Genomic DNA, 12,864 nt, shown 5'->3' with positions numbered 1-12,864 from the left:
TCTCTGCAGAGGGACTACTGCTTCCACTGCCCTTCTTTACAGCATGCTGGCAGGGGACAGGCTTTTCCACTTTGGCTGCTTTCTAAAATAAATAAACTGTAAAACTTCATACACCTTCTTTTGATGTGCCTGGAATGTGTTTTGCTGGTATAAAGTGAAAGTTCTGTTGGACTTATATTGTTTTATATGTTTAGCCTTACATCAGTTCCAAATTAAAGGGAGCTTGATGAGATAGAAATAGGAAACTGCCAGTGCTGTTTGTTTTCGAAGCTGCAAGCTCCAGGGTGCAGTCACCATCACCCTTGCAAACTCATTAGCTGAATACATGTGCTGGATTAGTAAATTGTTCTGAAACAAGAAGAAAGTCCTGGAATCGCAAGTCAATGCCGATCCACCATTTTTATAGCAATCGGAATTTTGACAGGTGGATATGGATAGAGAGATAGTGTCTCCATGCATGGTACATTAGCAGTTACATTTTGAGGGCATTGTCTGCATTTCTCGCAAATGGTTGGTTAGAATCTTTCGCCCAGTATTCTGTTAATTTATAATAAGACAGATAAGCTGTGTTACATTGTTCATGGACAGTAATGACAAGATCGCACCACATGCATGCAATTTCAAATGTACTGTATGTACAGTTGTAATGTAAAATGATTCACCCCCCCCCAGTTCAAATCAGGTTTATTAGCAAAATATATGGACTTTCAGCTGTTTGCAATGAACAATGGTCAATACAACGAATGTTTCAAGTGGTTTCCCCATAAGCAACTAAAAGTGCAACTTTGTGCGGTGTATTGCAGTGCTCCTTTATTCACCACGTGTGTAATACCAAGAACTATCTGCACTCACCAGAACTACATGACCTTCTTTTAGAAGATGGTCAAAAATCACTTACTGCAGTATTCCAACTTCCTGGTCGCAGGTCCTTCAGTTCTTCCTTTTTTCCACTTCAATTACTGGTACTCCAGAGAAAGATCTGCCAATAGCCAAGTATAAATTAGGTGCAGCACCCGTGACCAGTCAGTGCCCCCTCGACCTGCCGATAGACTCCCTTCCAGCTCTGTCCTCTGCAAAAGGATGCAAGGGGGTTCAATAATTTTGATTACAACTGTATAAAGTAGATGGAGGCTTTATCAGGTGTCGCATGTTTGTATTCCTAGCTTTACTGTTGGTTGATGTATTGTTGTTGGGGCCCCTTTCACAGGGCTGGTCCGATCGTATGTCCAATGCTAGTCTATGGGCAGCCACGTGTAAATGGACAATCGTCTGTTTACACCCAGTTACCCCTGCCTCCGGCCGTGTCTGCAGAAACAGAAGGATCAGAGATCCATTTTGCCGGACCAGATTGTGCCGAATCGGAGGTAATCTGATGTAAACAGACATGTGTCCGTTTACATCAGATTCCCCATAGACCAACATGGGGGTTCGGCAGTTTCCGTTTTTTTTCCCCTCCATTGTAAGGTGGTGCAAAAAACTGTACGGACATGGGTGTCACAGTGGTGACATCCAATCCATACTTCTCCGATCAGGAGGGAATCCTTGCATGGAACCCCTCCTGATCAGCCGGTGTGAAAGGGGCCTTTGTGTGTGGTTATTAACCTTCCAAAATATTTCCATCTGCAGAAATTCCACAAAAGGTCCTGCAAAACTGTTCATCAGCAAACTCAGCCAGAGAGACCTACTAGCAATTATAGCAGCTGTCACAATGCAACTTTTTCTTTTTAGTATTTTATTCACACATCTGTTTATTTTACCAATAAAACTCCTATAAACATACACAATTATTTAATTCTCTTTGCTTAGGAGTGAAGCATCACAAATGTTCTTATGGATACAACATGTCAGATATAGTATCTAGGATTTGGGAAGTGGTATGAATATAAAAGAGTTTTTGTATGTGGTAATGGCATGCATTAGTTATAGTTGTTTGTGCCTAAATTGGAAAACTGAACAGGCCATCTTTTTCCTAATAAAAGAATCTAAGCTAGAATCCATAACTAACACTGAAATGAGCGTGTCTGAGTTCCAACATGGATTCGACAACAGTATTGTTTTATTTGGCCCAAGGTATGGCTGCTTTGAACATCTATGGCTTTTATGTACTGTATATAGTTCCTTTCATTGTGTTCAGTAGTCCTTTTTAAACCAAAGAAGAACATTGTAACTAAATTAAAACCATGTTCAGTTCAAAGAGCAACTGTGAACTAATCTAGAAAACAGGAATTTGAGGACGGAGAGGAGATTGTACTTCTATGGTCCTGATCCACAGATTTTCCTATGAACATTTACCATACATTTTTTAAGACATGTAGCCTGTTCCCTAATCTCTTTCAGTGTTGAAGACTTATTAAAGCTGAACTCTGGGCACAAAAATATATATTTATCTGGTTAATCAAAAAAATATATAATTGGCTAACTTATCGATTATGAAAATAATCGTTAGCTGCAGCACTACATTACGCCATGTCTCTCTTTATGGATATAGCAGTCACATAATGTCATCTTCAGACAGCTGTTGAACAATGACCTACGTGCTAGTCCCTAGATAAATAAATTTAAGCTGCTGTATTAATATCTATATGATAGCAAAAATGTATAAATACAAATTGTTCAATGGTGGTAGCAACATTAGCGATAAACTGTTTAAAATTAACTCCATTACAAAAACTAGAGGCCACCACCTAAAATTGGTGGAAAAAAAATTCCAGCACAAGAAACTTTTGGACGATTTCTTAAGGGACCGCAATATACAGGGGTACAGGTACTCCTAGAATGAGATCCTAATAGGTTGGACTTGATGGACTAATGTCTTTATTCAACCTCAAATGCTATGTAACCTAAACTCTAAAAGTGTATTATAGTGACCCGTTAACCTCGAATATCAAATTAATTCAAAGAAACTTACTACAATAATGTGCTTAGTTCAAGCACAAACATATAATTTCCATAATATATAAGTAAAGTGTGCAAAAAAACATGTACTAAAAGTCCAAAATGCTGATAAAGAAATCTTTATAAATAGCAGTTTCTTCTTTATAAAGTGTAGGGCTGCAACTAATGATAATTTTCATCGATTAGTTGGCCAATTAATTTTTTCGATTAATCTGGGGGGGGAATGCCATCCTTAATTTAAAATAAAATACACCAATGCAGTGTTACAAAGTTTACTTCAGAATAAAACTGCATGCACAATTTTTTTGCAATTGCACTGGAACGCACAGCATTGTGGTGCCGTGCGTTTCAGTGTGGGCGATCACACTGTGGGTGGGAGGTGCGTTTGGGGTGCCATTGAAATTATAGGCACTGCAACGCACCTCCCGCAGCACAATTTGTCAGGCTGAAACAGAAAATTACTTTTTTCCCACCCATTATAATTTTTATTTTTTCATAATTGTTTTGAAAGCACATGGCGCTTGAATAGCTTCAGCCAGGGAATGACGGCTGTCAGTGGCAAGATTCCACAGACGGCAGCTGAAAGTAAATACAGCAGGTAGTGGGCTGGTGCAATTTCAAATTGCAATAGCAGGCTGGCTATTGCACCCGCCCACTGCTTGCTGTGCCCTCCTTCCAGCGTGGAGGAGAGAGCTAGGGGGATCCAAACAACTAATCGGTAATTAGAATAGTTGACAACTATTCTCATTATTGATTATCATCAATTAATCGATTAGTTGGTTGCAGCCTCTACACTTGAGAAGGACATAAGATAATTGACGAAGCATTATAACACAAAGTATATAACAACTTTTTACCAATAAGGTGTCCTGCACGCATGTGCAAATACAGATGTAAAGTCATACAGCGTAAAATATGCCTGTTTTTGTGGTACCCGGAAGTCCCAGCTGCTGCATTTTCCTGTCAATAGAATTGTATAGACAGAAGGCACTGTACGTGGGTATATGCATGTAAAGGCCAGTACCAGCATTTAAATCCGCATGATCAAACACTCTAAAACATGTGTTTGATAGGCGCTATTACCATATATAGATCAGCAGTAACAATATGACCACCCACCTAATAATAAGCAGGCCCCCTTTTGCTGCCAAAATAGCCCTGGCTCATCGAAGCATGGGCTCCGCTAGACCTCTTGAACGATGTTTGCAGTGTGACGGAGCATTATCCTGCTAAAAGAGGTCACTGCCATCAGGGAATACTGTTTCCATTAAAGGGTGTACTTGGTCAGAAACAATCTATAGCTAGGTGGTACATGTCAAAGTAACATCCACATGAATGGCAGGACCCAACGTTTCCCAGCAGGACATTGCCCAAAGCATCATTCTGCCTCCACCAGCTTGCCTTCTTCCCATAGTGCATCCTGGTGCCATCTCTTCCCCAGAAAAGAGATGCACACACACCCATACACATGATATAAAAGAAAACGTGACCCCTGAGACCAGGCCACCTTCTTCCATAGCTCCGTGGTCTAGTTTTGATACTCACTTGACCATTGTAGGTGCTTCTGGTGGTGGGCCCAGGTAACCATGGGCACTCTGACTGGTCTGTGGCTATTCAACAAACTGCGATGCACTGGTGTGTTCAGACACCTTTCTTTTGGAACCAGCATTAACTTTTCTAGCAATTTGAGTTTTAGTAGTTCTTCTATTGGTCTATCGGACTACACAGGCCAGCCTTCGCTTCCCATGTGTATCAATGAGCCTTGGCTGCCCATGACCCTTGTTGCCTGTTCACCTGTTTTCCTTTCTTGGGCCACTTTTGGTAGGTCCTAACCGCTGCAGGCTGGGAACATCTCACAAGAGCTGCAGTTTTGGAGTTGCTCTGACCCAATCGTTTAGTCATCACAATTTGGCCTTTGTCAAAGTTGCTCAAATCCTTACATTGTCTAATTTTTTCTGCTTCAAACACATTAACTTCAGGGACAAAATGTTGACTTGCTGCCTAATAGATCCCAGCCACTTCCAGGTGCCATTTTAACAAAATAATCAATGTTTATTTTCTTTCGTTATTCATAATGGTATGGCTGACCGGTGCATATGGTAAATTAAGTTGCCATTCAAACACAGCACAACTTAAGCCGAGATCAAAATGCACAGGAACACATCTAAAATGCATAGGTGGCCCCATGATTTGATCTACAGAGCTTAGCAGCGCTCAGCAATGGGTGGTATCTACCTAATGTAGCCCAACTATTGTGTGATCAGAACTTAAGACTTTTAAAGCTGAACTCCAGCATCAGCAAATATTGTCTAAATACAAGAGGCATGTGTGTTCTTACTTGGATCTTGGTGTGCTTTGTGTATTTCTCCCAGATCTGTGCTGTAATCCAGTCTTAAAATTAGCTTCCAAGCAGGAGCTTCTTGTAATAAAGACCAGTCACAGCTGCTCTCTCTCCCTGTGTAGAGTAACTGGTCTTTTCCAAACTTTTTTTACATTTCTTTATATTATTATACAGGTTTTATATAGCGCCAACAATTTGCGCAGCGCTTTACAATATAAGGAAGACATTACAATCACAATACAATTCCAGACAAGATGGAGGGCCGTAAACATACAAACTGCTACCTGCAAAATGGAACAAAATAATGCATAAAAATATTTTGGAATCATCATCATTGACATCTGTGCATACACGTATGCATTTCACCAATCCCACATTGTAAAAGAAAAGGAAAACAGGAAAAGAAAAAAGTCTCCGTAAATCATTCAGTTCCGTGTGTCACCCCATCCCGCAAATGAGGAGGGAGGGGTAAGTGGGAAAAGGTGGTATAGGGAGACTGATAAAATAAGAAAATGGAAGGGGGGGAAAGGGAAAAGGCCAGGGCATGCGATTAGATAGGATAGATCGATCAATATGGTCTTGTCTCTGCCTCTAGTGTTATGTAGGTGGCCTTTAGTAGGTGGACCTGCTGGCCAGTTTCACATCTTAGCTCTCTGCACAGGTTATATGCAGCACACTGATGTCACTGCTACATTTATTTGGTAGTAACTGGGTTTGCAAAGGCATTTGATGCACACAAAGTGTGTTTAAATCCTTCGTGGTTACTAAATATATTTAAAATCTGTCTTCAATCTCTCTCTTTTTTTTCTTCTACTTTGAAAGGGAAATATCAGGGGTCTCTTTAGACCCCTGATATTTCACCGAAGCCCCCAACAGTAAAGTTAAAAAAATAAAAATATTAAATAAAAATAAATAAGAAATTATAAAAAAATTAAAAAGCTTATTAAAAAAAATGTTCATTTTCAGCCTGACATTTTTTGTTATTTTTGGTTTCAAAATTTTCATTTCGGTGCACCTCTAGGTAAAACCAAACAAAACTTTGAATGGCATTCGTCAAGTCTCTGATGGAATATTGAATGTTCTGATGGCATTTTCTGTATGAACGTTTGTATAAAAATATACCAGTATATGGCTAGTTTTGTTCTCCCAGTATCTCCATCACTAGTCATTGCAGTGTTGGACTAAGCCACTGAGCTGTTATTAAAATAATGACCTTTTGTTTATTGAAAAGATCAGCTGCTGGACATGTGATGTTTCTGTAGTCCCTGCACCAAGCAGTCTTACCCATTTTGGTTGGTCACACAGTTCTCAAATGATCTTAGATTCCTGTCCTACAAGTCTTTCCTTTGTCCATAAAACATGTCAGAATAGCTTGTTTCACGTTTCTTGTGGTTTAGAAATAAGAGCAGCTAAACATTTTGGGATCTAAGCAAAATGTATCTCTATTTGTGACCACAATGTACTGATTATGTCATTTAGAGCTTTTACTAGAAAATCACTGCTTCCTTATAGTTTCTGAAGGTTATCAGTTGGTTTCCTAGTCCATGTTCTGGTTACAATACTTCTTATGTGTCAGACCAAGGATCAGCATATAAGGTGTGTACATTTTACTGTTTTCTAGGATTAATGATGCACATTCTGTAGTGAATATAATGCTCACTTTTTTTTTTTTAAGTTCAAGTGGAGAACTATGGGGAAAAACACTGACCCCATAGTTCTCCTTTAACGTTTCAGAATAGCAAAACAAGCAATTGGAGTATTAGCAAACAGTCATAAGACACAGTACGTAGCCAATCTTCGTCCTAATGGGACTGGATACAACACTCTCCATTCGCACATAGATGTGGTATCAATTATGTAACTTGATTTATGGGGATATGATACAATTGTATGGCATATATGATCTTGACAATAGGAATTGTGCCATTGTTACATTCATGATTTTATACAATTTATTCAGTGTGCAATAAACTATATATTTTTATAATATTGTATCCATGCAGTGATTGTATACCTCTGTTAAACCCCCTGTTTTCTACTTGTTGCAAATGTTATAATTTTAAGGGGTAGAGGTTGCATCAGGAGACCACTGTGTCAGCAAATCACGGGTGTGCTTTCATAGTCATTACAATTTGGAAAAAAGACACAGGTCCATCTAGGTGTGTGTGTGTGTGACAGATTGTTGTCTAGGAGTATACATATCCCTGTATGTTGTGCTCATTGAGGAAGACTTTCACAAGTTGTTTCAATTTGTCAGTGCTTCCAGCTGTGACCACTACCTGGGGGAAGTGAGTTCCACATTTTTGCTGCTCTGCACTTTTATATTAAACCTTATTTCTTCTAACCATAAACTGCCCTCTTCAGGGACCCAAGATTAATTAAGTTGTTACCACGCTTACAGTGGCCATTGAATAATTTGTAGATGGCTATAATGTCTTCTCTTAAATGCTTTCTCTCTAAGACATTTACATTACTTAATCTTTCCTCATAGCTGAGTCTCTCAAGCCCCTCCTATTAACTTTGTTGCCCTTTGCTAGACCCTTTCCAATGCTAGGACATCTCGTCTAGGGATGCCCTGGTGACTCTGTGGGATCAGGTCAGACTGATTGATTTATTTACTTCTCTCATTTGCAGGATCGCAACAGAGGGCATTTTGGTGATCCTGATTTCCCCCAAGTACCCTAGCACGCGAACGTAGTCAAACTCCTGAATAGGCCAAACTTTCTGTCGGGAGCTTTATTCCATTTTGCTTCTACGTCACTGGTTTAATGACTCGGCTGTAGAAGCCCAAGTCCTGAAGCATAGGGGCCTTTCTGACACTGTCACCTCTGCTCTCCTTAGGACTATGAAGTCGATCTCCAACAAGGTCTACTATCGCATCTAGAAGTCATACTTCACACGGTGCAAAGCCAGGAACTTCCATCCTAGGAAGTACTGCATGGGACACATTATTTCATTCTTCCAGTCTGATTTGGTCTGGTATTGGCCTTGAATACTGTCAGGGGGCAGATTTCTGCCTTGGCGATCCTCTTTCAGAAGATGATTGTGCAGGGGATTGAGTACAGGGGGTGGTATACATTGTTCCCTCCAGTTCCCATTTCAATGACTCCCTTGCACCTCAGTCTGGTTTTCTTGGCCCTCTAGACGCTGTCCTTTAAAAACCAATCAAAAATATATCTCTGCCTTTGCTTTCTTTGAAGATGGCCTTCAATAAGTGATGTAGCCATCACTTCTGCTAGGTGTGTTTCTGAATTGCTTTGAACTTGAGGTGCAAGATGCATTTCCTGGTCATCCTAAGGCCTCCTTTCTCTCTAAGGTGGTCTCTGCCTCCACTCTAACCAGGACATTGTGTTGCCATCATTGTGTTCTGCTCCAATACACCCTAAAAAAACCACTACATTCTCTGGATATAGTTTGAGGTGAGAGTTTACCTTCTGCAATGTCTACTTTTCTGATTCCCTGTTTGTAAATCCTGAGGGTCACTGCATGGGACAACCAACTGCCCTTTCCACCCTTGCTGGGTGGATTCGTATGACCATCTTTCAGGCCTATGAGCTAAAGGGAATAGTTCCTTTGTTTACGGTCTGGGCGTACTCCACTAGAAGTGTTGGTGCTTCTTGGGCTTTTCAGCACCAAGTTTCTGTTTCCCAAACCTGTAAGCATGCCACCTGGTTTTTCATGCTTACTTTTGTCAAATTCTATTGAATGAATGTTTAGGCCTCTGCTGATGCCAGTTTTGGCCATAAGGTCCTATAGGCTGCCCTGTAATCCTTGGGCTTGTTCTAGTTATCTATTTCTAGTTCTGGTCCTCTGCTAGGGTTGCCATCCTTGGGGCTTGTTAGCTGTGGACATTGTTTTGCTGTGTTGCCTAGCCTCTCTGTTGGACTGCTATTGAAAGTCCAAGTTGTCTATGAATTACCTTCCTGTGACCTATGATGTACAATCAACAAAACAGGTTTTTTTTGTCTTGCCTGTAAAATCCTTTTTTTGGAGTATATCACAGGATCCTCCCCTCTGTCTTATGTGATTCAACTTTGTATTGCTTTCTACAAAACTGAGGCAGACTGTGGGAATGGGAGGGTTATGTAGGATTGTCCTGCAGCTTTGATTGTTTTTCCATTGTCCAATCACCTGAATGTAGCTGCATAACCCAGTCGTCTAAGAATTAACTCTCTGTGTCCTGTGATGTACTCCTGAAAAATACAGATTTTTTATATATATGTTAAAATTCTCATTCAAAGTGTATAGCCAACCCCTATAAGTCGTCATTTAAGAAAAGGTCCACTTTAAATAAAGGACTCTGAATTGATATGGAGAACAATAGGCATTCCACTATTTGCAAATTGTGAATTTACATCCAGGGAATTCCTACATTTTTTAAAAACATGTTTTCTGTAAAGTAAGAGAGACTTTTTTTGGCTAAAAGTCCAGATTGTAGACAAAATAGCGACTGTAAAACTTTTCAGAAGAATTGATGTGAAGGTGAGGCCAGTGCAGAGCTTGTCAGTCATTGGAACAACCCAGCCACATGTCTGCTGATGACATGGGTGTCTGCAGACTCTCCAACTATTAAAAGAGATCTATGGCCTAACCGTTTTTGGTTACATTAATAAATGTCTTTGGCCTTGTTCACACCAAATGCAGAGCAGATCTGCATGAGTTGCGTGCGGTTTTGATGCGTTTGCATGCGTTCCAGAGCAGGTCCAGAGCATTTAAAATAGGGCCAGCTGCAGTTTTTTTTACCTGCTCTGGAATGCTGCGATGTGCTCCGGTCTGTAACTGCTCTGCTCCTGGAACGCGAGATAGTGAGATAGATATATATATCTATAGATATATACTGACAGCGCAGAGCTACGCTGTGGCCGGGAAAGCCGGACCCCGCCACCTGATTGACAGCTGCCTTTGCCTCTCTAGAGGCAGAACCACAGCTGTGGCTGCCCCCCATCCGTCCCTTCAGTCAGTGCTGGAGGAATGGAAAGGGGAGGAGAAAATCTGTGTGGGGAGTGGTGACTGACAGTCACTGCTCTCTGTAGGGAGAAGATCGGGAGATTTATCAGTATGTGATCGCTCAGTTCTCGATCAGTTGAGTCGACCTGTGACAGCTGCAGTGTCACATGTCGGCTCTAATTATGGGAATGAGTGTATTTCACTATCCCCATAATTTTCCTTTTTAAATGAATAACTATGAATTTCTAAACCAAGTCATTCTGAATGAATATGCGTTTGGATGTTCAACCACCATTTTCTGTTTGTGGTGGTGTGAGTGCTGCTGCTGCTTTATAGGCTTCATTCACACTTGCCCATTTTGTATTTTTATGCAGACATCTGCCTACCAAATCTGTCAGGCTAGATGCTTAAAATGACATGTGTTTACGTGCATATTCATTTAAATGCATCTGTCTTTTGTCAATTGAAACAGTCCATTAAAAGTTTGAGATTTCAGCAAATAAACATGTCTTGCGTTTTAAATGCATTTACACACGTTTTGGTACATTTAGAAGTCCAGATCAATTCCTGGACGCACCTGACTTCTTTTTATCCTAAATGCAGCTAAACTGACTGCAGTTAAAAGCATCTAAACGCAAGGTGTGAATAGATGCATATATAATTATATATGCATTGAAAATACTATTTTAACCGTTGGCCGGCTGTTGTAATTAAACGGCTGGCTGGGAGCTTCTTGGATGAAAGCCCTGCACGAGCAGGAAACTGTCAAGATTTAAAACGGGCAATGATGCCCGTTTACGTGCAAGCGGTCTGACGGCTATGGAGCCGCTGGATCTCTTGTGTGAGGTGCCGGTAGGTGCCCCTCTCCGCAGAGCTGGTCCCGAGCTCCGCTGTGCCTGTGGCGGGCCTGGCACCGGCACAGCAGCTCTGTGACGGGATCAGATGGAGATCCGCACACGATCTCCCTCCTATCACCTCTCCGGTGTCAGAATGTAGGAAGTGATGATGTATATTACATCACTTCCGCATTCTGCTGTCACTCTCCAGCTACAGAAGGCTTCATCAGCTTCTTTGGGGGTCCCTAGGTGACATTAGGGGTCTTGAAGACCCCTGATGTCTCCATAAAGAGGACCTGTCACATCCTCTTTGCTATCACATAGAGGGCTTCTCCTTTTTTTTTTTTAGAAACTTACGGTACTTTGTTTAGTATAAAGTAAAAAATAAAAACCCCAGTGGTGATTAAACACCACCAAAAGAAAGCTCTGTCTGTCCCCAAAAAATGGTATAAAATTAATTTTAGTACAGTACAGCGTTGTATGACTGAATAAATGTTAGTCAAAGTACCGCAGCGCTGAATACTGAAAAATGGCTTGGCCAGGAAGGGGAGGAATTTATCAAAACTGGAGGAGACAGAATCTGGAGCAGTTGCCAGGGGCAACCAATCAGATTCTCTCTTCAGTTTGTTCAGTTAAGATTTAAAAATGAAAGAGAGAAGCTGATTGGTTGCCATGGACAACTGCTCCAGATTTAGTTTGCTCCACTTTTGATAAATTCCCTTCCTGGTCTTTAAGTGGTTAAGCGCATATAAACGCATCTAATCGCACCTAATGTGAATGTAGCCGTAATAAGTAGGGAAGTGAGCAAGGATCAGCTTTTCAGTCAAGTTAGAAAAACGTATTTTAGTACTGCATCCTAATACTGTCTTTATTGCTAGAGAAGCTTGCATAGTCTTGTTGTTATTGCTCAAGCTATATGTAAATGTATATACGGTTTCTCTTTTAGGATAAGCAGCAGACAAATCTTTAAAGATGGGGGAACTTTTCAGAAGCGAAGAGATGACGCTGGCACAGCTTTTTCTCCAGTCTGAGGCTGCCTACTGCTGTGTCAGTGAACTGGGTGAGCTGGGAAAAGTGCAGTTCCGAGATGTAAGTATTTTAATTCATCTTTATCATGGACAAGATGGATCATTTTTGCCTTGCCCACATTTCTTTATTATGCCCATTACATAGTAAAATGTCTTCTTAAAAAAGGGAACAGCTCTCAAATGGCACTTGATGCTTCACACTTCTTTGGAATATGAAAAGCAAAAACATTTCCTGTTACTCATAGTGATGAGCGATAAATTGTGTTTACTGTCACTTATGCTTGCTAGGATGGTGAGCGTAAATGATGTTTTGCATGCAATAACATAAAACACAAAGGACCCGATGTTAACTGGCCGTTAGTGAATTTAAAAGTCTGTGAAATGCTCTAAATAGGTTTCTAGCCATCTGTTGAAATCTGTTATATGTGCACTGCTCAAATGAAAAAAAGGTAGTTGTCAAATTTAAGCAAGCTAGCCATCATTATGTTGCCTAAAAGATGGATAATGCGAGGAAGCCATTCTATTTGAGATGTCATTTATTCTACATGCAATTTTACTATTTCTTTGCAGCTGAATCCTGACGTCAATGTTTTCCAAAGGAAATTTGTCAATGAGGTTAGAAGATGTGAAGAAATGGATAGAAAATTACGTAAGTTTTGGATTTGATGTATCCCTTGTGTGGAGGGATTGGCCTGACCACTGCTTCTTTAGTGGCAGCAATAATAGTGTACACCAAAATTACAATTCTACATTTCATTACACCAGGGGTGTAACTAGAAATCACAGGGCCCCGTAGCAAAATTTTGTAAGGCCCCCC

At 40.6% G+C, this 12,864-nt stretch overlaps 1 protein-coding gene across 5 annotated transcripts in view; it reads left to right on the top strand.

Moving 5' to 3' along the window:
- Nucleotides 1–12,864, top strand: part of ATP6V0A1 (ATPase H+ transporting V0 subunit a1) — a 77,073-nt gene that overhangs the window by 5,111 nt on the left and 59,098 nt on the right. For all 5 annotated transcript variants that reach the window (XM_018563884.1, XM_018563883.1, XM_018563885.1 and 2 more), the window contains exons 2-3: nucleotides 11,966–12,108; nucleotides 12,618–12,696. In XM_018563884.1, coding sequence (XP_018419386.1) covers nucleotides 11,992–12,108; nucleotides 12,618–12,696 — 196 coding nt within the window. In that variant the 5' untranslated portion in view covers nucleotides 11,966–11,991. The remainder of the gene's footprint in view (nucleotides 1–11,965; nucleotides 12,109–12,617; nucleotides 12,697–12,864) is intronic.

Source organism: Nanorana parkeri, unplaced genomic scaffold, assembly GCF_000935625.1.
Source record: "Nanorana parkeri isolate BGI_ZX_2015 unplaced genomic scaffold, ASM93562v1 scaffold707, whole genome shotgun sequence".
In the NCBI taxonomy this organism is placed as follows: Eukaryota; Metazoa; Chordata; class Amphibia; order Anura; family Dicroglossidae; genus Nanorana; species Nanorana parkeri.
This window is presented reverse-complemented; position numbering and strand designations above follow the sequence as displayed.